The sequence below is a fragment of the Glycine soja genome, chromosome 5 (genome assembly GCF_004193775.1).
Source record: "Glycine soja cultivar W05 chromosome 5, ASM419377v2, whole genome shotgun sequence".
Classification (NCBI taxonomy): Eukaryota; Viridiplantae; Streptophyta; class Magnoliopsida; order Fabales; family Fabaceae; genus Glycine; species Glycine soja.
Window position 1 is genome coordinate 6,422,153 of NC_041006.1, and position 27,093 is coordinate 6,449,245.

At 33.3% G+C, this 27,093-nt stretch overlaps 2 protein-coding genes across 5 annotated transcripts; both read right to left on the reverse strand.

The window, feature by feature from the left end:
* Positions 1 to 12,311: 12,311 nt before the first annotated feature.
* On the reverse strand, positions 12,312 to 14,594 carry LOC114412221 (expansin-like B1). The gene is made up of 4 exons (XM_028376035.1): positions 14,339 to 14,594; positions 13,764 to 13,870; positions 13,313 to 13,627; positions 12,312 to 12,700 (listed from the first exon to the last, which is right to left on the reverse strand). Exons 1-4 carry the CDS (start codon positions 14,472 to 14,474, stop codon positions 12,503 to 12,505), a joined length of 756 nt encoding a protein of 251 aa, XP_028231836.1. The 5' UTR covers positions 14,475 to 14,594; the 3' UTR covers positions 12,312 to 12,502.
* A 3,682-nt stretch (positions 14,595 to 18,276) lies between these two features.
* LOC114412222 (ATP-dependent Clp protease proteolytic subunit-related protein 4, chloroplastic-like) lies at positions 18,277 to 26,191 on the reverse strand. 4 transcript variants are annotated; one of them, XR_003666628.1, is made up of 9 exons: positions 25,898 to 26,191; positions 23,709 to 23,912; positions 22,039 to 22,094; positions 21,089 to 21,215; positions 20,621 to 20,698; positions 20,215 to 20,328; positions 20,035 to 20,143; positions 18,655 to 18,821; positions 18,277 to 18,575 (listed from the first exon to the last, which is right to left on the reverse strand). XR_003666628.1 is itself a non-coding variant. In XM_028376037.1 (8 exons), the coding sequence occupies exons 1-7, from the start codon at positions 26,159 to 26,161 to the stop codon at positions 20,072 to 20,074; spliced, it is 915 nt and encodes a 304-aa protein (XP_028231838.1). In that variant the 5' UTR covers positions 26,162 to 26,191; the 3' UTR covers positions 18,277 to 18,575; positions 20,035 to 20,071. The 4 variants fall into 4 exon arrangements, 2 of the variants coding, with proteins under 2 accessions (XP_028231838.1, XP_028231837.1); XR_003666627.1 differs by having other exon boundaries at positions 18,277 to 18,578; XM_028376037.1 differs by lacking the exon at positions 18,655 to 18,821.
* Positions 26,192 to 27,093: the final 902 nt, after the last annotated feature.

Genomic DNA, 27,093 nt, shown 5'->3' on the forward strand with positions numbered 1-27,093 from the left:
TTTGTGACAATTTATTAATATTTTACTAATTTTAATTATTTTATATGTTTATACTGGCGCATATATACTATCAGCTTGCTTAATTTGCATTGATATGACACTTTGACTTTTTTTATAGTTTTGGTTAACTATATATTTTATTTGAGTTACCTTTACAAAATTATTCTTTTGGGGTTGATCATGTAGCCTCTATAACTTTTTAATCAATGTTTATGCTTAATTACAATGCTCTAATTCTATGCTTCATGTTTATGTATGGTTGATTATCCATGCGTTATTTTGATTTGATTTGTGGTTGAAAAATGCTCTTTAAATCTTTAACTGAAGTAAGGTAGCTAATAAACCTTGTTGTTAGGAATAGGATTTGGTTTATTATTAGTCATCTTAAGCACATTTTTAGTTAACCAAGGAACTAGGGCTTAATAAGGACTCCACCTAAAGAATTAGGATTTGAGTAAAACTATGGATTGATATGTCTTTTAAATTATAAATGTGATTAACAGTCTTGAAATGCATGTTAAGAAGGTTTCATGAAGTTCAACTCTTACATTTTTTGTTATCCTGTTAAACCTTTTTTTTTTTTGCATTATGAGTGTTTGCTAAAAATACTAAAAATAAAATAAAATTCATCACTTGTTTAGTTTTGTCATTGTTTAATTCAAACTCATATCATTTATATTTTTGTTATTCAACTCAATTATTGTTTCTAATAGTTTAGATAATCAAAAGCGTGATTTTAGTTAAATATTGTACAAGTCGATCTCTTGAGAAATAATACCCTACTCACACTTTGCAGTCTTTGCTACTAATGCAATTTGATACACCTCTGGTAATAGGGACCATATTCATACTCATTTGAAGGCGAGGGCTCTTCCTTTTACTTGTTTATTGTTGTAACCTACTTTTTCTTTCTCTCAATCTTGTTCCCAAATAAATATGCTTTTTTTAGAAGAAATAAATATGCTACTACACTTTCTTAATTCAATTTTGTGCAGTAATAAATATGCTAGAATATGGATTCTTAATTAAATTCCATGAATGATAAATAACACAGGGGAGATGGATTATATTTTCTATTATGACTCTATAAAAGCAATTTACATTAGTGGCTTAAAATGAGCAATTCCTTATGAAATTGCTATCTTTGTGTGACGAGTGACTCAAAAATTGGGGTTTCTTAGGGAACCATGGTTAAAAGTCCCCTACTTCTTAAGTCATTGATATTTATTTTAAGGGGTGTATTTAATTTAAAATTTTAAAAGATTTTTTTTATAAAAAAAATTGCGGTAAACAATCAAAATTTTTAAATAATAAGAATAAGTGTTATGATATTCAATTAAAATAATTAGAATTTTTTAAAAAATCCAATAAAATTAATTGATATTTAAATAAGATTATTTACCACTTAATTTTAGTATTTTTTATAATGAATTTTATATAATCTTTTAATAAGATGCTAAATATCACATTTATCGAACAATCTCATCAAAATTCTTCAATGTCTTCTTCCTTCGTCAAAAGCGGTATACACATGGAAGGAAACTCAGTGACAGGTAACGCAGAGGTGGGTGATTTCTTCATATGAATCCATGCAGTGCTAATTATTAATGCCGTGAATTGCTTTTGTGTAGTGGTGAATGCTAGAATTCTCGTGGTTGCTTATGGATTGATTTGAAGCTTAGGAGGTAGGAGTTAACTCTAACCAGCGGAAGGAGATCAAGAAACAATTGTGGTTATGAAAATTGGTGTTAAATTGATGCACAGTAACTTTGCTAGTGTTTTCGTTGGATACAATGTAAGCACTCCTTATAACGGAATTGTAATTTTAGAGTTTTAGGATTTAAGATTTATTATTATTACCATAAAAAAATATAATTTTGAATTAAAAAAATATCCTGAAATGCTTTCAAATCTTATTAATCTATAAAATTATTTAAATTCTTATAATATAAATTCATTAAAATCTAAATTATAAAATGTTAATCTTAAAAATCTTTTAAGAAAATCTGATTAATCCTACGCAATCTTTTAAAATTCTCGAGATTTTTTTATGTCAAAATAAACTATTAAAACCCCAAACCAATACATCCCCTGAAAACAATTCCATAGGAAAGTGCTATTAAAAGGCCTTTCTTTTAAGTCATCGATTCTGCTATTAAAAGGCTATTTTTCGGAACATGTTAAAACAAGCCATGGATCATAAACACGAGCCTAATCTTGAGGGAACGACCAAGATCAAATAGTGATAAGATTTTATCAATTTGAATCTTGACCATTTGAATCCCCTCCAACACCGGTTGGGGTTTGCATCTGAATCAAACCATAATAATGTGAAGCATTATATTAAAACAAAAAATTATGCTGATATTATAAAAAATATATATATATAACATCGTCAATCTTACTCTTTACATAATAATACATCATATTTACAATGTTTATATGAATAGTTTCATTTAAGTTATATATATATATATATATATATATATATATATATATATATATATATATATATATACCTATGGGCACAAATCAATTGACTATTCGTTAGTATTTGACTCTCTTTTTTGTGGTGGTACATGCCCTATCCAAAATAAATCAGCAGAGGCGTATCCAAATAAGCAAGTACAATTTATTCATTTTTGGTAGTGGCAGACAAAACAAGTATAAGTTATTCACAAAGTAAATAGGAATAAATTATAAATGGGGTGCGTCCCTTTATAATTACCCACTAAATAACCCCTAACCTTTTACACATATCCAATATTTTGACTATCCTTCTTGCCATCATTTTGATCGCGGCTAGGTGCCTATGGGGTAATAGTTGCTACTCGGATATGCGCATCATCATCACTTTTGAGAGCTTCTTATGTTCGGTGAAACATGGAACGGAAGCGATAATTAATGTACTTCATGTTGCTCCTTTTCTTGTCTAACAACTGTGATGTGGTCAAGGTGATCACTTGGCTGCAATATGCAGTAGATAAGTCAAATAAATTGACGGGAAAAATAAAGAAATAACATGAAAATATGGTTAGCGCTTTTCACGATGATGTACATTTATATTACATATAGCACGTATCTTGGTGTGGAGTGTGGTTACTACCTTTTGTTTTACACTTTTACTTGTGGAAAGAAAGGTCTATGGTCCATCATTTGAATTGTGTGGAGTGTGATTACTACCTTTTGTCTTACACTATTACTCGTGTGTTTGCCTTCATCCTTTTTGCAAACTCCATTCCATGCGGTCATGCTGGAACGGAAGCCTGCCACTATGTATTGTTTCCGGGAGATATAAGATGGATCGAATAGTTAAGGGAGAAAGATTGTGGATTTAATCTCCTATGCTAATAAAATTAACAATTAACATTTACCAATGAAAAATATTTGCTCCAAATTACTTTTGTCAAAAACAAAGAAGAGCAAAGTTTCTCCTTTTCCATTTTAGTCACTATAGGTAACAAGGATTAGGCATAATATATTTCTCTCATTTATTTGATTTCTCTTTGTATGGTCTCAAGTCGCAATCAAAAGAGATATGGTGAAAATTGAAGACCAGAGTTAAGATGGAGACTCTCCATTATGTAGCATATTTGTGTACTGCTAGAGAGATCTAAGTTGCCAACTATGTAACCAAATTGCCTTACAATCCTTATTTCATTAATAATTTTTCTGCAGTTAACTACAAACCTACAAGGCATTCCTGCTACACTTATGTGTCATCAACCCTTTTCTTTAACCTACATGGCATCACGTGATATCCTTTGTTGCAACTTGCAAGCCATTATGCTCAACTTCACTTTGACTTGTTTTTGCTGTTTGTATTACCCTGCATTTCTAAACCGTCAAGCTTTTTAGGGTACAGATTGGGGCGTAATACCCAGTGTTTCCTATAGCTAAAGTGTTAGTCGAAAGACCATTGTCTGATTTGGACCATGTTTTAAATCACAATTATAGTTACATTTTGGTCATTCAAATTGTGAAAAAAAAAAATGTAACACATACACTTGCGGTGGTATCAAAAACCGAAGTATTAATGCTGCAATTGCGGTCACATAAGGAGGTTTTTAATGGCGGGGATGAAGAAAGAAAACGTAGATAAACATAAAAGACTAAGACTGATTAATTTTTTTGTTTAAGGACAAAAAGTAAAAACTTGAAAAGTACTGAAAACATAATTAACTATTAAAATAACGATTCCGGACAAAAACAAGTATTAATTAAGCCAGAATTATGATTTTTATTTTCTTCTCTGTAACATTGCTGTAAGGTTCCATGCCGAAGTTGTAAGGAATTAAACTATGAGCATGCTTGTTTTAACGTTCAAAACCCTCCAAGCGGACGTTCAGTTAAAAGTTGGAATTTGTAGTTTCTCACAAAACATAGCTTTGGAACGTGTGCCCACATGGTAAAAGTTAAACAAACACACACTAATTAATGATGGCTTTACTTGGCTGGATGAAGGCAATTGGGGTACGGTATTTTGCAAATTGTCATGTACGTCAATATCAGATTAAGTTTAACAATATAAAGGCAATTACCGACCGGGACATGGTAAGGACTAAGGACAAGGAATCTTTAGAAGGATTTGGAGTACCTATGATAAGGGCTAGAATAAAGAAGATCAAGGAAGTTTTTCAATAAGTGTTAACCATGCTATTTGAATTTAGGCTCAGGTTACAAGTAGAGAAGTTTCGGATTGTCAATTGTACCATTTTCCAAGAAGAGTAGAGGGCGTCACGTTTGTTGAGTGATTTTATTAGCATTTTGTTAGTTGAAATAAAGATTCAAACTTGTGTTAAAGTAGTTATCAATTCTCTTTGAATTTGCACCACCTATGAGCTTGTTTTAATTTGAAGAAATTAAGGTTTAATAAGGTAGAAACTTTAGGCTTGTGTCTGCCTTTTGACTGACCAGGAGTTGCGCATTTTTTCACATGTTTTTGTGTCTTAATTCTAGTTTTAATTAGGTATAATGACACCATCAATTGTTGTTATTGGTGATGCTTTCATCTTTTCACTTTTGTAACCGACTTGATGTCATTCCTATTTATGAACTGCACATTTTCTAATAAAGAACGGACCTTGAATTGAGTTTTAATCACCTTCTAAAGTGTGAGAGTGAATCTCTTTAGTTACTTGAGTGATTCAAGAAATTGGTTTATCAAGGAACACTACCTTGTGTGTGACACCAATTTCGGAGGATTGATTCTTCCAACCACGTTCTTCATTCTCCTTCTTCATCATTCTAAATTATCATTCTCCATCCAAACACATTCATACTTTGAACCAAATTCCTTTCATTCAATCCTCCATAAACTCGTCACTTTCTCTTTCCTTATCCAGTCCATTTTTTTTGAATTTTCATACAAGTACAAAAAAAAAACCTTTGAAGATCCATCCTCAACCCTTGTGCAAATGAGTTTACATCATTTTGGTAATCAGAGCTCCGGTTCAAGGGTTTTTCAAGACTGCTTGGGTTGAAATTTTTTGATAACATCCTTCTAATTTTTTCTTTACCATTTTATATTAGCATGTTCATGCTATTTCTTTTATTGAGGCTAAACCATTGCAAAAATTAGGCCTTTAATTTCGTGTTAAAAAAAAGGCAGAAACTTATTTTAAAAAAAAATATTTGGGCTGAATGGTTCATGCTATAATAGCTTTAAAAAATTCTTGAAGGTAATATAATTGGTTGTTAAAAGGTTTGAATTACCAAATTCTGAAGTATAATTCCTTCAAAAAATCCCATTGTGTAGTTGCTAGAATTTTTGTGTCCTTGTTCTAAGCCTTTGTTAGCTTAACCCTAAGTCTTTTCCTTGTCACAAATTGGTGGTTGAACTTTGTGTAAACTTTCTCTTGAATTGCTTTAGAACTCAAGGAGAATTCTAGAGTGGAAAAAGGCAAAAGTGCACAAAATTGAAAAAAAAAACATATTTGAGAGATACACTTGAGTGTGATGAGGTTCTATTTTCTTTATAACTATTATTATTTTTATTTTGAATATGTCAGGTGGTGGTGAACATCAATTGGATGGGGCACAAAGATGTTGGACATGTGTGGCCTCAGTTATCTTAAGAAGGGTTGAATTAATTTCCCACTAACAAACTTTTAACCCCCTTTTAAATGATAGGCTCAAAATACAAAAGAAGCAACAATCAATTCAATAGTGTTCTTTAAACATGCAAGAAAAAATTGATTGTAACAAAATAAATGAGATAAGGGAAGAGAGAATGCAAACACAGTTTTATACTGGTTCGGCAAAGTTCGTTGCCTATGTTCAGTCCTCAAGCAACCCACTTGAGATTTTCCTTTCTCTTTGTAAAACCCTTTTACAAAGTCTGAATCACACAGGGACAACTCATCCCTTGTGTTCAGAATTCCTTACAACTTAAGAGACCTTCGATCCCTTAATCAATCTCTTTGTATAAGAAGAAAGAAGAGGAATTCTCTCTTGAAGAGAAGGATATTGCAATTGAAGTCCATGGATGAACTCTTAATGGATTTGTAAGTGTCTGCCCAAGAGTTTCTTTTGAGATAGCATTTGGCAATGAAGTTCTCTTGGAATATCTCTCTCATTTTCTTTTGAGAGGATAAGACATTTTGGACAAGCAAAACTCTCTTCCAATTTCGTTCCCAAGTCACTAATTTATAAGCCTTTGATAGCCTTTCAAAAATCAAATGAAAAGTTGTGATTATAGGGAATATTTTTCACAAATCCTCACTAGTAATCGATTACACAGTTATATTTTGAAGGGTCATGACTTTTGAATTTGAATTTCAGGAGTTTTGTTGCTGGTAATCGATTACATGTTCAAAATTCAAATTCAAAACCCTTTTCAACAACTATTTCTCAAACTTCCCTTCTGGTAATCGATTACACTTCCTGGTAATCAATTACCAGAGCCTTGCATGACTTTGAAGCCCTTTGTTTTGAGGCAAGGCTTGATCTTGAAGAAATCTTGAATCAAGGCTTTGTTTGTTGAAACATTCTTGTATTAATCTTGAAGCAGTGTTTATCCTTTTGAAGCGGCCTTGTTTGATTCTTCTTTGGCATCATCAAAATCATGTATACATACATTCACAAAAGATTCTTGTTGAATGCTCTCAATGCTAAAATGCAAAGACTATTGAGAGAGAACAATGAGGAGTTGTATGAAAGAATTGAGCAATTAGAGAATCATGAGGAAGAAAGGAGAGGAGGAAATGGTGGTGGTCCAAGGCCAAACCGAATTGAAGGAGTCAAGCTCAACATTCCTCCCTTTAAAGGCAAAAGTGATCCAGAGGCATATTTGGAGTGGGAGCTCAAGATAAAGCATATCTTCTCATGTAACACCTATGAGGAGGCCCAAAAATTAAAGCTAGTAGTCGCGGAATTCTCAGATTATGCTCTTGTGTGGTGGAACAAATTGGGAAAGAGCTAGAAATGAGGAGCCTTTGGTGGAAACTTGGGTTGAGATGAAAAGGATCATGAGGAAGCGGTATGTACCGGCAAGCTATACCAGGGACTTAAAATTCAAACTTCAAAAGTTGTCCCAAGGTAGCAAAGGCATTGAGGAATATTATAAAGAAATGGAGGTGCTCATGATTCAAGCCAAGATAGAAAAGGATGAAGAGGTAACTATGGCTAGATTTCTTAATAGTTTAAATAATGATATTTGTGATGTTGTTGAGCTGTAGGAATTTGTTGAAATGGAGGATTTACTTCTCAAAGCAATCCATGTAGAGCAATAATTGAAGAGGAAAGGTGTGGCCAAAAGGAGTTCCACTAATTATGGTTCTTCCAGTTGGAAGGACAAGAGTAAAGGAGCTGTCACCTCTAATGCAGCACCTATACCATCAAAAACTCCTCAAAAATTCCAAGAACAGTCCTAAAAAAAGAGTTGGGATGTGAAGTGTTTTCGGTGTCAAGGCTTGGGACATTATGCATATAAGTGCCCTAACAAGAAAGCCATGATTCTTAAAGATGGAAAGTACATTAGTGAGTCTGAAGTTGAAAAGGGAGAAGAGAGTGAGGATGATGAGGAGGAAGTGGAGAAAACACCGGAGGGAGAATTGTTGATGATTAGGCGATTACTTGGCCATCAATTGAAGTATATGGAGGAAAGTCAAAGAGAAAACATTTTCCACACTATATGTTTGATCAATGGCAAAGTTTGCATGGTGGTCATTGATGGAGGGAGTTGTACCAATGTGGCAAGTGCAAGACTTGTGTCTAAATTGAATTTAGTCACAAAACCACATCCTAGGCCATATAAGCTTCAATGGCTTAGTGAGGATGGAGAGGTGCAAGTAAGGAAGCAAGTGGAATTGGATATTTCCATTGGAAAGTACAATGATAAGGTATTTTGTGATGTTGCTCCTATGGAGGCCATCCACTTACTCTTGGGAAGACCATGGCAATTTGATAAGAGGGCTAATCATGATGGTTTCACCAACAAGATCTCTTTCACGCATCAAGGCAAAAAGATAGTGCTCAAACCATTGAGTCCACAAAAAGTGTGTAAGGATCAAAGGAAAATGAGAGAGAAAATTCTTCAAGACAAGAGAGAAAAAGAAAAGAAGAGCCAAATACTTGAGTTTAAAAAGTGAGAACAAAAAGAGAGAAACACAAGAGAAGAAAAAGATGAGTGAAACACTTGAAGTGAGGGAGAATTTTCTAACTACAAAAGGAGAGGTCAAAGGGTTGTTTCATTCAAAACAGCCTCTATACTTGTTGATTTGCAAAAATTATGTTTTGATCACTAACACTTTTGACAACTTTGAATTGCCTTCTAGTGTGAAAACTCTTTTGCAGGAATTTGAGGATGTGTTTACATCAAGTGTTCCAAGTAGGTTGCCACCATTGAAGGGAATTGGGCATCAAATTGATCTCATGTCGGGAGCTTATTTTCCTAATAGGCCATCTTATAGGAGCAACCCTCAAGAGACCAAGGAGATCCAAAGACAAGTGGAAGAACTCATTGGTAAGGGATATGTAAGAGATAGCATGAGTCCATGTGTTGTCCCGATAATTTTGGTTCCAAAAAAAGATGGTTCTTGGAGGATGTTCTTCGATTGTAGAACTTTAAACAATATTACCATTAAATATAGGTATCCAATACCTAGACTTAATGATTTGCTTGATGAATTGCATGGTGCTTGTTGCTTTTCCAAAATTGATTTGAAAAGAGGTTACAATCATATAAGGATTAAAGAAGGAGATGAATGAAAAATCGCTTTCAAAACTAAATATGGATTATATGAATGGTTAGTTATGTCTTTCAGTTTGACTAATGCACCAAGCACTTTTATGAGATTAATGAACCATGTTTTGAGAGAATTCATTGGTAAATTTGTGGTGGTGTACTTTAATGATATCCTTGTTTATAGCACAACCCTTGATTTGCATGTTGCACACTTATCGGTGTTGTGTGTGCTTAGGAAGGAACAATTGTATGCTAACCTTGAAAAATGCATTTTTTGCAAAGATCATGTTGTGTTTCTTGGTTTTGTAGTGAGTTCCAAAGGGGTTCAAGTTGATGAAAAAAAGGACAAGGCTATCCAAGAGTGGCCTACACCTAAAAGTGTGACCGAGGTGAGAAGTTTTCATGGCCTAGCAAGTTTTTATAGGCGATTTGTGAAGGATTTTAGTACCATGGCAGCACCTTTGAATGAGGTAATTAAAAAAATGTTGTTTTCAAATGGAGGGAGAAACAAGAAGAAGTTTTCAATGCTCTTAAGCAAAAGTTAACCAATGCCCTCATACTTACTTTGCCAAATTTTTCAAAATCTTTTGAAATTGAATGTGATTCTTCAAATGTTGGGATTGGGGTTGTATTGTTACAAGAAGGCCATCCAATTGCTTGTTTTGGTAAAAAAAATTAAGTGCTCCTACCTTTAACCATTCTACTTATGATAAAGAGTCGTATGCCTTAGTGAGAGCGTTGAAAACATGGCAACACTATCTTTATCCCAAAGAGTTTGCGATCCATAGTGACCATGAGTCCCTAAAATACTTAAAGGGACAAGGCAGACTAAACAAAAGGCATGCCAAATGGGTAGAATTTCTTGAGCAATTCCCTTGTGTTATTAAACATAAAAAGGGAAAATGAAATATTGTTGCGGATGCCTTGTCAAGGAGGCACTTTTTGCTTTCTATGCTTGAAACAAAAATGATTGGATTTGATTGTTTGAAAGAAATGTATGAAGGAGATGACACCTTTGGTGAAATCTTCAAAAATTGTGAAAAGTTTTCTAAAGATGGTTTTTATAGATACGAGGGCTACCTTTTCAAAGAAAATAAATTATGTGTGTCCAAGTGTTCTACTAGAAACTTGCTTATAAGTGAAGCCCATGAAGGTGGGTTGATGGGGGCATTTTGGGGTCCAAAAGACCTTAGATAAATTGAAAGAGAATTTTTATTGGCCTAACATGAAGAAAGATGTGCAGAAATTTTGTGAGCGATGTATTGTTTGCAAAAAGGCCAAGTCAAAGGTAATGCCTCATGGTTTGTATACCCCTTTACCAATTTCAGATTCTCCATGGATTGATTTATCAATGGACTTTGTTTTAGGGCTGCCTAGAACAAGTAATGGTAAGGATTCCATATTTATTATTGTTGATAGGTTTTCTAAAATGGCTCATTTTATTCCTTGTAGGAAATTTGATAATGCTAATCATGTGTCGGATTTGTTCTTCATAGAAGTGGTGAAACTCCATGGATTACCAAGAAGCATTGTTAGTGATAGGGACTCCAAGTTCCTAAGCCATTTTTGGAGGACCTTATGGGGAAAGTTGGGTACTAAGTTACTATTTTCTACTACTTGTCACCCTCAGACAAATGGAGGTCATGAATAGGACTTTGGATACCTTGCTAAGGATAGTTTTGAAAAAGAATCTTAAAAATTAGGAAGTTTGCTTACCTCACATTGAATTTGCTAATAATAGGGTTGTGCATAACACCACTAGTTGTTCTCCTTTTGAGGTTGTTTATGGTTTCAATCCACTAACTCCTCTTGATTTGTTGTCAATGCCTAATATTTCAGTTTTTAAGCATAAGGAAGGACAAGCCAAAGCGGACTATGTGAAAAAACTCCAAGAAAGAGTCAAGGCCCAAATTGAAAAGAGGAATGAGAGCTATGCTAGACAAGCAAACAAGGGATGCAAAAAGGTTGTTTTCCAACCCGGATATTGGGTTTGGTTTCACATGAGAAAGGAGAGGTTTCCGGAGCAAAGGAAATCCAAGCTGCAACCAAGAGGAGATGGTCCATTTCAAGTACTAGAAAGGATAAATGACAATGCATACAAGATTGAATTGCCCGATGTGTAGAACATGAGTACTACATTTAATGTGTCTGACTTAACTCTTTTTTATGCAAATGGAGAAGCCAATTTGAGGACAAATCCTTTTGAAGAAGGAGAGAGTGATGAGGACATGGTAAGGACTAAGGGCAAGGAACCTTTAGAAGGACTTGGAGGATCTATGACAAGGACTAGAACAAAGAAGGCAAAGGAAGCTCTTCAACAAGTGTTAACCATGCTATTTGAATTTAGGCCCAAGTTACAAGTGGAGAAGTTTCGGATTCTCAATTGCACCATGTTCCAAGAAGAGTAGAGGGCGTCATTTTTGTTGAGTGGTTTTATTAGCATTTTGTTAGTTAAAATAAAGGTCCAAACTTATGTTAAAGTGGCTGTCAATTCTCTTTGGATTTGCACCACTTATGAGCTTGTTTTAATTTGAAGAAATTAAGGTTTAATAAGGTGAAAACTCTAGGCTTGTGGCTGCCTCTTGGCTGACCAGGAGTTGCGTATTTTTTCACATGTTATTGTGTCTTAATTATAGTTTTAATTAGGTATAATGACACCATCAATTGTTGTTATTGGTGATCATTTCATCTTCTCACTTTTGCAACCGACTTGATGTCATTCCTATTTATGGGCTGCACATTTTCTAATAAAGAACAGACCTTGAATTGAGTTTTAATCACTTTCTAAAGTGTGAGAGTGAATCTCTTTAGTTACTTGAGTGATTCAAGAAATTGGTTTATCAAGGAGCACCACTTTATGTGTGACACCAATTCCGGAGGACTGATTCTTCCAACCACCTTCTTCATTCTCCTTCTTCATTCTAAACCATCATTCTCCATCCAAACACATTCATACTTTAAACTAAATCCCTTCCATTCAGTCCTCCATAAACTCGTCACTTTCTCTTTCCTTATCTAGTCCATTTTTTTGAATTTTCATACAAGTAAAAAAAAAAAAAAAAAAACCTTTGAAGATCCATCCTCAACCCTTGTGCAAATGGATTTACATCAACTATTATACCAATGTAGGAAAAGGGTACCACATTTATTTTATTCAAATTCATGTAATCTAAGATGGAAAGTACATGAATCCCCATTATTTTAGTCCTAGTACACACATTCTTAAGAGTGACACTAAACAGAAACAAATCGAATACTAGTGCCTATCTATTTCTAATACGTTCCAGTAATCTCAAAATGCTTTTTTTTTTCTTTCTAATTAAGCTGAACATTGGTGTCATATGTTGCTCCGGCCTTCCAATCACTAGAAATAGCATTCTTGGACTGCACCCAATAAAGCCCTGCCCTGCCACTCACTTGGAACCTCAAGTAGATTTCACCCCTTGGTGGGCTGCTATAGTCAAACATTGCCCCAAAGGCCCTGCGCATTGGCTTCCATTCTTGGCAATCTTCCTGCATAGTTCAGAACATTTCAAGAATCAAATTTTGTAATACATTGGGAGAAAAGTAAAAATGAACCAATCTCTAAGTGCATGTTTAGCTTCACATTTGATTATCAAAAATCACGTTAAAATACTAGTTAAATGTTTTATATATTTGATCGCGCGTTGAGAAACTGATTTTGGTCCAGAATTGACCGAGTTGAATTAACTTTTTTTGTTGAACCCAGATATTCTTCCGCCAATAGCCGAAGACTAATTCTTCGAGGTACTCATAAGGGGTTGACCTCTTTCAATTTAAGTAAGTATTTATATATCTAATTATGCACTCGGAAATAACTTTAAAAAGCTTTCACACAGGATAAGTTTTACTACTAGCTTTTTTTCAAAATTTAAAACATCACATAAATAAATCACTTCACATCATAATCAATTTTAACCAACATCAGTTTTATTCAAAATTAATTTCACAAACGCTCACCCCAAAACACATACTTAAGCCAATTTGCATGACCAAGTGTATATATATATATATATATATTTCAATGACTCAATCCAATAATTCAGAAATTTTTATGCTAAGAATTGCATGCATATAAGGGCAACCAACCAAATACAAGTATACCTGAAACAACTCAACAGCAGTGACATCGTATGTTCCATCTACATAGAGAACCACGACAGCAAAGTAGTCAGGGTTTCTGCTGTGTTCATGGACCTTAAACACAACATTATAGCCAGTGTAACTGCAGGGGACCCTTCTGTATTCAATATCCACTACACCATATTTGAACAACTCTGCAGATGCATCTGCATTGCCTCCCAATCTCGAGAAGGCACGTGGGCTCATGATGAAATCTGTTCTATCTCCCTCACCATAGTCTGTTACCACCACATATGCTCCATTCTCATCACAATATTGTGGTATTTTGCACCTTGCCTGAATCATCATCGTCGTTTATTACTTGCCAAATTTTTTTCAAATAAACAAGTATTTTGTTTCAAGGATGATGAAGCTTTTTCTTTTACTAAGGACTAGTAGAAATATTGATTATTAAGAAGAGAAAGAAAAGTACTTGATAGCATGCACCACAGCCACTTCCATTCCTCCATAGCCTAGACACTCCTGCCACACTTCCATCATTCACAGTTCTTCCATATTCGCCAAAGCCACAAGCTCCCCCTGAAACATAGTAATTAATATGAATTGAACGAACGATCATATTTTATTTGTTGTGTCATGGTGTAAATAATAATGTTTTTTTTTACAACTACCTTAGAAGTATTCTTGAAATCGTGTGTAAAAAAGTAAAAAGTAAGTGAAAGATAGTAAAAAAAAAAAAGATACTACTATAAATGTTAAATATATTGTCAATTATTTAATGTTGAGATAATGGGGCATAGTTCCAAAAGATAGCATAATGTCACACTACCATATAGTGCACATTTTTTACTTGTAAAAAGCATCCCCAGGAAGTAGCATGCATCAATTCAACAGAGTAAATTATTTAAAATTTACTTTTGGTTAAAAAATATCAAGATCATTATTAAAACATTCAAACAAGGGTGTATATCCTAAATTCAGACAGCTTGGCACAAACAATTTATATGTACTAGCACATGCCATAGTTAGTTAGAAAAAGGCTCATACTTGGATTCCCATAGCAATCAGGGCTACCATAATATGTTGCTCTCGAGTCAGTGAAAGAGTCCTGTGAGCTACACAGAGCAGCTAAAAGTAGTAAGACACAAGCAAGGCCAAAATGGTGCTTAAAACTAAGTTCCATGTCGGAATGACAAATTCTCAAGGGTGAAGAGTAGGAAAGAAAATGCAGCAAGTGATTACTAGTGACCAATGTAATGAAGTATATGAAACAGGAATGACTAATAATGATAGTAGAATGCTTTGTGAGATAGGAAGCAAAAATATGGGGTCATATTTATAGTAATAGCCTAAGGTCTAGATAGTACAGGTGGTAGTCCACTTTTTCCTCCTCTTGAGGACTATGGATTGGGATAATGATGTGTACATTTTAGATCCTAGCTAGCAATATTGAATAATCACCAGGGTCCTTCCTATGAACTGATTTATTGTTACATATTATTAATATTAGAATGCTAAAATGCCTAACTTGGTTCTATCGGAACAGTATCCTAGGGAGGTCCTTGCACTTGCAGCTCCAGTCAAAAAAATTAAATTAAAACAATATCGTATTAGAAATTGTTCATTGACATATAGTGAAAAGGTTTTTTTTTATTGATTTTTAACCGTTTGACTATTTTTTTTCAAGACCAACTCTAGTTTATTTCCACCAGACACTAAACTGGTTTTGGCGGTTCATCAATTTTTCGATTCGACTAACCAGTCTGAACTAGTTTTCAAAACACATACTACTTATTAATACTATTTTTATTTAATTTGAAAAAATATTTTTCTCATATATATCCAAGGGAGTGTATACTCACCATGGAGAAATAATAATAAGAGACGGAGAAATGAAAAGAAAAGTAATTTTTGTTTTGCTTAAAGGTGGTATTCTCATAGAATCCATGAGATTAATTCCTTGAGGATTAAAAATGATTGAAGTAGGTTTTATCTCCTGTAACAATTTTTTTTTCATATATACAATCGAGAAATCAAATTAGTCAACATGTTTAAAGAAGACAATTATTTATCATCTGTGTTGAATCTTTTTCAGTAATAAAATTAAAAGAAAAGAAAAGTATGATAACATGTAATAAAAATGATAAAAAAGAGGGAAGTAAAAACTCATAATTATTGTATATCTTTAATTTTTATTTTAATTACATTATTATTATTATTTATCATTTTTTAAAAGTCTTTTTTTTATTTCTCTCTTTCCCTGTAACACATACATCCATAGAGGAAAAACCATCTTCGTCTTTATTTTTTTTATTTATCAGCTATGTTCGCATCTCTACAACATTAAGTTGTGTCTGAATGATATATGAGATCAGATTGATATTTCAATTTTTTTTTTATAAGCCAATATAGATATATATTAAGAAGATCACTGGTGATATGATATATTGATAACCTTTGAACTAACACACTATATAGTTTTAATGTTTATCCTGTTAAACATGTGGTTTAATGGTATTAATTGTCAATGGTTCGTTTTTAGAACAGTTCACTGATTCTGAATTTCACGACGGAGTTCATTTTTCCTCGTTTAACTAGTACAAAAGTAAAAATTGTGAGATTTAATGATGACAATATACTTAAGAGACTTTAACAGACATCAAACAATAAAATTAGTTTTAATATTGATCATATAAATAAATAGATGAAGAAACGTATAAACAACTAGAGTGATTATTGTTCAAGATTCCACACGCACTTAAATCTCTAGCAGCCACGTTGGTGGTAACGCACCCACAGATTCATTATTTGGCACGCTATGAAATCGACAAATTGTAATTTAATTACTCAGGTCAAAGGAAATAATTTTAAATTGTATAAAAAGTGATAATAGTGATACTGCTACTAATAATAATAATAATAGGTTCCTTCATTTGTGCCTGCCGCCAAGTTATTAGCGATTTTATGGTTGCCAAGTAGAACGATAACTTGCAAAAGGCATCCCCTCGAGTAGTAGTGTAAATCTGAGTTGGCCCTCTCTCCCTTGTGAAGTTAAATTACAACGGATTTGATTGATCTTCTAGCATAGTAATTTGCATTGTAATTAAAAAAACATATTAGAAAAAAAATTATAAAGTGCAAGTATAAAATGTTTGATGATAAAAATTTTACATTATTATTCAATTATAACACATTATATAAGATAAATTTATTAATTTTTATAATAATTACATTGTTAACAAATAAGTATGATTTTACCAAAGTGTAAAAGTGTTTTTACTGTTAATATATAATTATTAAACCTAATTAATATATATATATATATATGTGTGTGAATATTAATAAAATAAAATATTAATGTTAGGTTTATTTTTGTTTATATAAAATTTAGTCTACCAAAACTAAATTATTAACATAAATATTACGAATTTTAACTTTAAAAATAACCCTGTCCCCCCTCTTCCCAGATTTCCACATCTCGAAGAAAATAGATTTCTTTCTAAACTTCATTCGTTTGTCTTCTTTCTTTTCCTCCAACCAAACAAAGAACATAGGCCTATTTGACTCCTTTGTCACTTTTCTTTTGTTTCTAAAATTCTTTTTTAAAACAATTCTGCTTTATTTAGCAATCATTTTGTCATCCAAAATTTATTAAATTGTATAAATTATTTAAAAAAACATAAATATCAAGGAGATGACGTTTTCATATTCTCCTTTTCTAATTTTTTTTTCAAGTGCTTATGAGATAAACTTCTAAAGCTAAGGAGACAAACAATATTTTCAAATGTGCTCAAAAACATATTTTAAAAAATAGAAAATATTTTTGAAAACAATAAACAAATAACACCATACTCTTTCTCTTAATTCTTTTCATCCCTCACTTCTTTTGTACCACCAAACAAACAAACATTAAATGTGTAATATTTGTTTCTATTTATGCCATGCGGGACTATTGCATACGAGGGCAAGTGTAAGTCATCCATTGTGAAGGAGGCATCCAATCACCAAAAAATTGAAATCTATTGGAGTAGGTGCTTCTTAAGTCCAGCCATCCATGTGGTGGCTCCTTCCTCATTACACGAAGCTGTCAAGAAAGAGGATGCTGAACACGCAATTGTCTTACAATATAGTGCTTTGAATTATTGAACTTTTTTTGTTACACTCATTTTTGTTAAGTACCCCCACGATTCAAAAAAAGTACCCACGAAATTTCAAAAATGAAGAATAAAATAAGAAATACGTGATATTCATAGGAGTTAAATAAATAAGTAGTAATATTTATATACTTCTAGATCATTGGTCCCATGCTATGCATGATTAATAAAAGCATTTTTAATTAAAAAAAACATTTGTATTTATATAATTTTGACCAGTCAATCAAAACAAACCACATCTTTCATTAAGCATGTGGATTAACTAGCATCATGATGTTTTAATTTAATTAGTGATCTAAAATTCAAGTCTTGTATTAAATATTTAGAGATAGAAAATTGTTGCTTATAATGATTTTCTGTAAATGTTACCATAGTAATCTTATCTAGTTGAACCAAAATTAGAGTAGATCTTTGTTCTATAGTAAATAATTTAAATAAAAAAAAAAACGTCTAAACTTTTACATATTTATTCCTTGATCTTACCATCAAGTTAGCGAGGTGACGTGAAAGAGGGATGCAAGAAGCATTAAGTGTTTATATCGCCATTAAATTTTCTAATTCCCTTGTTTTCAATTTGTAAATTCTTTTGATAAAAAATGTCATATTTTGACCAAAGATACTAACAATTATTCAATAAATGTGTTTTTAGTTCGTACGAGTACTAAATTAAACGAATGATTAGCCTAGACTCGACCAATATCAATGTGTGCATTCTAATACATTATTCTATTAGCTAATTTGAGTAAATTATTTCTTAAATTAAATTAAAATTAATATACCGACTGAAATAAAAATACATCTTTAAAAGCTACGCCCACATCTTCCCACATATATCAAAAATTGCTCACTGTTTAAAATTCGTGATACTGTTTTTCAAATTTGCTAAACATTGTCATTGATGGTATTTGAGTTTCCTTCTACTAATACAGACAAAAAAACATTTTGAATTAGAATGAACCAGAAACCAATCATGTGTACAAAGTATTAGAAAACAAGTAAATGGTAGATCCTTTAGCCTACTGTAGGGGGAGGGAAATATAGTCTACGGTATTAACAATGAGACTCCAATGTCCGCTATGCTTGGCATGGTTGTACAATTTGGCTGCTGATCTTCCATTTTAACTGATCTACTTCTATTATAAACAAAGAATTTATTAAGAATATAAAGCAACTTATTGCAAGAGAATAAGGAATCCACAAGAACTATACCAAATCCACACAAATTCCCGTTGACAGGAACATTTCATCAGACGAAATATATCAGACCATGCACAAACAGCCTTTGATTGGAACACTTAACATGTTTAGCTCAGGACACATTTTACCATTCTTGCTAAATAGTAGAGTACTACTCTCTTTACTTTCACCCCTCCCACCTCAAAAAAAGAAGGAAAAGAAAAATCAATGCCGAAAAAGGAAACAAATGGGGAGTATTGTTTTAAAAAGCAAAAAGTACAATCACTATAATGGCCATCAATATTGATAACACACTCCATCAACGGGACATGCCACTTAAATTAGATAATGCAAAAAAATACACAGCCAAGACTAACGGACCACAAATGTGCAAGTAGCATATTCATGTGTATACCTTACATCTGTCTTCAACACGTGTTGTAAAGCAAGCACCCAACTAACAAGATGAAACTAAATGAGGCCAATACATCATACAAAGGGGGCCTATTCACCAATTCAATCATAGTCTTAACTCTAATCGCTATTTGTAATGCAAATGAAAGTTATACACAAGTATACCAAACAGCCCAAGCAGCAACCTTAGCATGATCATAATTGTACCTTCTCCTGGGATTATGATTCTCTAAAGTTCAAAAGTAACTGCACCATCATGCAGTTCAAATCCAACAGATTATATTATATCTCAAGTTTCATATTTTATTTTAATTTTTGTTATAAAATAAAGCTTATTTATGGCTTTAGATCCTTAGCAGGTATTTTCTTAACTGTAGAGATATTGATCCGTTCTGATATATTTCTGCATAGTTTGGGGGTAGGAGGTGGGGATAATAATTGCATAGGCCGTATAGACATGAAAACATGCATTCACTCCCTTAATAGTGAGAACCGGGTTATGCTTGCAGTTAGTAGGGGAATAGAACATAATAGAAACAACAGAAGTTGTGGATAATTGGATATCACTGTCAATAGAAGCTTACTATTTAGATCACTAAGAGTAACAAGCTTATTGATAGTATCATATTCCCAAAAAGGTTCAAACAAAGGGCCTTGGCACACAAACATGAAACACTAACTCATGGTTGGTGCAATCATTAGATCACACGAATTCGCCATAATATATCTAACCCATGCATAATATCATGAAAAAATGGATACAAATTTTTGGCTTGAAAATTACCCACTTTACAGTGACAAATACCAAAAGCTAAAAGCCAAGTGTAAATGGAAAAAATTATAACCACAGGTGATTGCTTAATTGACCAATGTTCATGTGCATTTAATTTCTGAGCATCACAAACAACCCAAAAGGGGGACGTATACTCTTCTAAGATAACATTAAATCAATTTTGAAGTTGCAACAACCGTTTAATACAATAATGACTCAAGATGTACCTGAACTCCAAGAAAATGGCAATTTAAATTCCAACTGTCAAATAAGCCGTGCCTTTTTAAGGTCAGAAACAACTCCACGATCTTCACTGCCCCTATCATTGTATATAACCTGCAACAAGACAGTTACTTAAATTTTCAAGGCAAACAAATGACAAAAAGAAAATGTATGATGTAAAGTACCTTATCTATGATGCCATACTCAACAGCTTCGCTAGGGCTAAAATACTTTGGACGCTGAATATCAGCTTCAATCTGCTCAGGTGTTTTTTCCATATGCTTTGCATACAATTTAACCTTTAAAAAATTTAAACATTGTGCATGTGAGCTGTTACAATAATCTTTCAATCAGCCTTTGTTAAAGATAATTAGTAAAACCTACATTCTTAGGAGTTCATAGTAAACCAAAAAGCATGCACAAGTCTATTTGTGAAGCCCAAATACAACATAATTCATAATTCATAATATCATGCTTTGCGGTTGACGGGAACCAACAAATGTTTGGCTACTGCACAACAAACTGACATTTCAATATTTTAAAACGACTAAAAACACAAAATGATGCACTGGTCCACATAGCTTTACTTACCAATTCTGTCTTCACATTATTGACTTCTCTTCTTGCAAGGTTAACATCTGTTGCTTGACCTTGAAACCTTGCAATTGGCTGCAAATTGAGAAGGCATACTGTTAAGAAGCTTGGATAAAAGATCCCCAAAAGACATACAATAAACTAAGAGTAACTGAAACGACCATTCATGTGCTAGCTCATAACTTAAGCTTTTTGGGATAGTTAGGGGTGTTTGGTTTTAAAAAAATGTTTTTTATTTTCACTTTTACTAAGAAAAATGCCACTTACCATCTTATTTTCAGTTTATTTACTGTTTTCAAACGTCAGTATAGAAAACAGTGAAAACAAGTTTTTATTGTTTTCACAGTTTTGTATATGAACTTTTGAGAACGGGAAGCAAAGTAAAAACAGAAAAGGAAAACAAGAAATGTTTTCTCAAACCAAACAGCCTTAGTTTGTAAGAGTAAGAAATGATTGAGAACAAACCTGTCTTATCATTATTGTTGATGATGGCAAAGCAGAACGGTTACCCTTTGCACCAGCAGCCAAAAGCAATGCTGCTTCTCCCCAAGCATTACCAACACAAAGAGTAAAAATAGGAGGCTTGACATACCTGTATCAGAACAACTTGACTAGATTTACAAACACAAACTTTCTATGGGGAATTCTTCAAGTTGGGAAAAAGCTATAGAATCCTATTTGGGGGTAGGATAGTACAGGAAAAGTAAACCTAGTTGTTCCATCATACATATAAACATTTGGCATCATGTCCATTTAAAATCTATTAGATATTAGCATCATGTTGTTAGCATCCAACGGCAGAAATATTAATCCAGTATAGCCAAACTTAGGAAAATTGTTGACAAATACAGATCAGCATTAAGTGACATCATAGACAGAGTATATAACAGAAAAAGGGAAACACACAACAACTTCTAAACGGGGTCAGTTATATACATAAGCTGAATATATTAGCTCCATCAATCATGAAACACTCAATGAAAACAACAGCTTTAGAAAGAGTTAATTTAGAAATCTGACAGTCAGTTGAAAACCTTGATACAATTTAGAGATCATCAAAGGTACAGTACCTAACAAAAGTCAACACCAGCTAGATAATCACTTTTAATTGAAAAATACCTGGGTAAGGATACATATTATAGGTATGACAACCACACAAATTGTCACCCCACAGAGGGACTCTTGGGTTCCTAATTATTAAAATCTGAACACAGTGCCTATGTAAGCACTGCCAACAAAAGGACTTCTCCACCTTACAACCTAAAACATGCAATGCAAGGTGCAGCAGAGAAAATAAAGACAATAGTTAAAGTTTTTTTCCATTTAATAGCTATGTAGTATATAGTCGAGGAGCCCAACATAAGTGAGATAAAGAAAATAAATGACATGATCACAGAAAGCATAGTGATAATAACCTCATCACGTCATAAATTGCAAAGGCCTCAGTCTCATAACCCAACTTCTCACCTCCCTGAAAGAAGGAAACAAAATTCTATTAAACAAATGAATATTTTCATGGAGATTGTAGCACCAATAAAGAATCTTATGAAAATTATTTGCAGTTCAATAGTAGTCACACTATAGCCCAACAGTTCAGATTGATTCATGTAGCCACCTCCTAGTAGGATAAGGCTGGATTCTTGCTGTTGTTATTGCTGTATATGATATTCTCATAAAACTGGGTAGCTATCTGCTCATAATACAACTTCTACATTTTGATACAAAAAAGAAATATAGTAACTTTTATTGATTTTATTAATTTCATTCAGCTAGGCTATTTAAAATAATTATTAAATTATCTATGCTAATATTAATATATATGTCTTAGGCAGAGGTTTAGCATTAGCATCATTGCATCTCCATAAAAACATTAAACTAAACCCAAAAAATGTTATGATTAGTAATAATTTCTTGTAGACTTGTAATTTCAAAACTCATCCTTATTATTCTTTAGTTTCTAAAAAACCTAGATTGGCAAGTGTTTGCAACTTGGCATGGCCCTATATGATAAGATTAGTTATGATCTGTAATTAAGTAGTATTGTGATTGTAATTACTGTAATTAGGGGATTGATTGTGTACAGTTTTAATTTGTGATTTGTTTCCTTATTTCCTTAATTAGGATAGCCTCATTAGGATCTATATATCTGTATCAATTTTCTACATTTCAGTCAACAGAAACAATTCAATCTTTCCTCTCTTTCTCTATTTTCAAGTACATGCATGTATCAAGATGAAAATTTCAGCATATTATTAGCTATTAAATATTGGTCCCCTTTACTTAAATCATGGCTCCAACACTTTTGGCTATCATAAAAGCTCCATAGCCATGGTGTATATAAAAAGTGAGGCTTGGTAGATTTATAGGCTTTAGATATGCTTCATCCTCAAAGGATCGGGCCTAGACTTAACCCAACCTAGAACCCCCCACCACCTGCCGAATGCTTGCAACCTGGTAGTACCTTAGGCTAGTTTGGACTTAGCTCAAGAGCTGCACTTTCTGTGCACTACAATCTAGTGAGAGCATGGACTAGTGCACTCATCAACACCTCTATTCACCATAATTGATAGTATATATGTTTACTGTGCATCACAATTAAAAGCAACTGCCACCAATATTGTGCTTGTCAAAATTTACATTGATATGCATTTCAGATTAATAATCATACTTAACAATTAAGCAAGTCTTGCAATTTGTTAGCTCATTAGGACAACTTGAAAAAGGAAACCCCAAAAAGCATAATTTTTATTGAGGTGCACTGCACTAGCGAATAATATACTTATTAATTACTGAAAAATAAATGCATTTACACTACAAAACCAATTATATTTCTAATGAAGTTGCATAATTTGATCTGTCACATCTACTTCACTATCACTCCTCTAATGCACACACTCCCTAGTCCCCTATTCTATTCCCTCTTACAACATGTCATTCTACATCAAGTGATTCCTGCTATATGCACTTCAGTAATAAGGCAAATGCTTTAAAATTAAATAAATCAACGCACATCAAGCTATGAGAATGTATTTCTCATGGAGAAGACGAATATCCTAGGCTGAATACATAAAGAAACATTACTTACCTTAGTTGTCCCAGTGGAGTTTATGTATAGGTAAATAGGCTTATCATCATCTTCATATTGAAGGTAAAGAAATTCAGCTAGTATCAACTCAGTGACAGATGGAACAAGAGACATGCCCAAATAAACAATTCGATTTTTGTACAAGTAAGAAGCTAAGTCCGGTGGAGGTTGCTCCCATGCACTTCCTCTTTGAAAAGGAATAACCTATCCAAAGACAAAAAAAGAACAACAAACCTGCATAAATAGTATTGATAGCATATATAGTGCTTCAATGTGTCATAAAATATTGTGAGAAATTCTAGTAACACTGTTTTTAACACTCTATTATTTAAAAATTACAAATTTTGGTGGGTCTCACTTCACATTTAATGAATCTCTCTCCTAATTTTGTAGTCATCAATAAATTTTAACCAATACTAAAGCGTGTTTGAAAAAGTGTGTTGCTTTCACTCCTCAAATATTGTACATTACAAGTTATACCACTTATTCACTTAATATGCATGCACAAAGAACTTTACACCTTAAGGAACCATGCAAGTTACAGAATGTTAGTTCAAGACACCGCATAGCAATGACCACATACAACTCATAATACAACATAGATTTACGTACATCACTACATCAGTCTCTTTTCAACAAAAGAAAAACTAACAGAAAATTAGAAGAAAACAAAAAAGAACAATGACATGAGCTCTATCATAGCCATAGCATCAAACAAAGACAAATAAAAAAAATAAAAAAAACTCCCTGCCCTCTCCACATACCTACCAAAAAGACTCTGAACAAACTGTCCACTGACTACCAAAGAGAATCCATCAATAAAAATCCTATCCCCTATCAAGAAGACAGGTATAAAGACAAAGTGGCAAAGAAGCCTAAAAACAGCATGCAAGGCAAGTTGCCAGATAGATCAGTGCCTCTTGGCACCTTAGGAGTGCCTTTTCTAGTTCAGGCAATGCATGCCTCTATCATCTTATTAGCATTAGTAGAAAAAAATCTCTATTAGCCCATCCATCTAACTTGCTATCCACTATGATAAATGGGGGTAATGTAAGCAGGATGTTAAAATAATTACTAGTTGTCAATCTTTGGGATTCTTACCATCAAGCCAACAAGTAGTTTAGGATATTTCATTTTTGTAAATTGAACATTATAATCTTTGACTTGTACTATTAACATTGTGCTTGCAGAATGAATAGTTTATTTATATAGAAATTCAATGGAAAAAGGTCAAATATTTTACTGTTTTATTTTTTATAATGTTAACATTTTTCGGTGGTAAGGTGTGCAGCACTTTTTATGAGCCTCTCTGTTGCTTTAGGGATTAAGGTGGCATTTTGTAAATATGCTAGAACAAGGCAGAACATAACATGACTCCTATTTGATGTTTGGTTTCAAAAATGAAATAGAACATGTGGTTAAAAAAATGGTTGGCTACCTTTTGTCAGTTTGTTTGGAGAAGAAGAAATAGGGTGGAGATGAAAGACTTAGGTGTGAAATAAAGTGTGAGATCCACTAGCTATTTTCACTCCATTTCTCACCTATTTGTCTCTTATCTATTTCTTCCCAATTTCTCTTAAACTAAACACATTTAATTGCCACTCTATTTCCATTCACCCTCCCAATTTCCATCCATCCTATTTCTTCCCTAATATGGTTGGCTACCTAAATAAATATTTTCTAGTTCTGCTTCCGAGAGAAGGCTATTTTTGATAGTGTCTTCTCTGCTAACAACTTCGTTTTGTTGGGTGTAATAGATACAATGATAGATACATTTCAAATCCCTGATCTGTTACCTGCAAACTCTGTTCTAAAACGACCATAGCCATCACCAAAACTTACTCACCTCTTCTTCAATCAACGTCAAAGTCAAATTCAACATCTCTATACAATGTCACGTTCAAATTGTATAAATTCTACATACTGCAACCTTTTTTTATTCTAGCAAAACGAAACCTATAAACCATACGACCTCATACTCGTGCTTAGTGACAAATTAAACATCGAAACTAATAAATTAACACTCAAAATTATCACAGTACGCACAGAAAAACTGTAAGTGTTCACGCCAAATCAGATTCTGAACTATTACAGCATTCAGGTCAAGTCGCGAATCTCTTATCCAAATCGAAACCAGCATCTGAAACGCGAATGCGAAACGTGGTAGAGAAAAGTATAAAAAGCCGTACCATGGTAACGACGCCTCGTTTGGAGTTGGAGCCGCGAAACGACCCCGGATTGAGGGAGGAGAGTCGGAGCTTGTGGCCGGAGAAGAGGCTATAGGCGCTGTTGATTCCAGTGTAAGGAGCGACGAAGTTGGAGGAGAGAGAGGTCCTGACGGAGGAGGTGGAGGAGTTCATGGCTCTGATAGGGGTTGCGGTTCGAGACGAAGAGGGCAATGCCAGCATGGGCTTGTTGAGTGCGATGCTAGAAGCTGTTGTGGCAACCTCCATGGTGAGTAGTGAGCCACTGCGTGAGTGGAGAATAAACGGAGATAGGAGGAAGGCACGGGTTTTAACTGGATGGCATTGGGCTGGGCTTATTGGATTACGGCCCAGCCATATTTTGACGGTTGTTATTGGTCCCAACCAGATTGCTATTGCCCCTACCACTATTCAAAATTCCAAATTTACCCTCACCCACAATATACGATGGAATTATGATTCTGCTGCATTAGAAGGGTGTAAAAATAATATTCAACAGAATCAAGATTTCATTGTGTAATATTTAATAGAATCGTGATTTTATTATATATTTTTTTTTCGCATACCCCCTTACACAATTGTGCATTGTGGTCTATGGAAAAAATGCACAATAGAATCACGATTTTATTGTGCAAGGAGGCTAAATATAGCATGCTCAACGGAAGTATGATTCTATTGCACGATATACAACAGAATCATACTTTTCTTACGCAAATTTTTTCAGTAAAAAAATGTACAAGGAAGTATGATTTCGTTGTACACCATGTAAGGAAATTATACTACCGTTGTACATTTTTTTTTTTTAATAGTTTGACAGATAGAAATAACTTATGTATTAAATGAAATTTCATAGATATGTATACATTTCCTTTTCATGCATAGTTATTGTTAGTTTAGCAAATACAACCATTTTACAAGTATAAATTTTATACATTATCTTGTGATGTAATTTTAGATTTCTAGTTTTACAATAAATAATTATGTTAATGTTCTATGCAGGGATAGGTGTACAAGCATTTTCAAATTGTCAATTATGAGGTAGCCTGGACATACATTTAGATAGAACATACATTTCGATTATAACAACTCAATTTTTAATGAAAAAACACAATGTTTGCCTCATTGTAACTTGTCATTTAAAAAAAAGGATGAATACATTATTACTATTATAGTTTTATTCC

Bases quoted from the DNA above. Each gene is read 5' to 3' on its own strand.
- LOC114412221 (XM_028376035.1), bottom strand. From the start codon at position 14,474: ATGGAACTTAGTTTTAAGCACCATTTTGGCCTTGCTTGTGTCTTACTA. The intron at 13,871-14,338 runs GTATGAGCCTTT...ACTATGTTTCAG, and splicing joins TGATTGCTATGGGAATCCAA to GGGGAGCTTGTGGCTTTGGC. The intron at 12,701-13,312 runs GTATACTTGTAT...TGAACTATGCAG, and splicing joins CTGCTGTTGAGTTGTTTCAG to GAAGATTGCCAAGAATGGAA.
- LOC114412222 (XM_028376037.1), bottom strand. From the start codon at position 26,161: ATGGAGGTTGCCACAACAGCTTCTAGCATCGCACTCAACAAGCCCATG. The intron at 20,329-20,620 runs GTAAGTAAAGCT...AATTTTTTAAAG, and splicing joins ATAATGTGAAGACAGAATTG to GTTAAATTGTATGCAAAGCA. The intron at 20,144-20,214 runs GTACTTTACATC...GTCTTGTTGCAG, and splicing joins AGTATGGCATCATAGATAAG to GTTATATACAATGATAGGGG.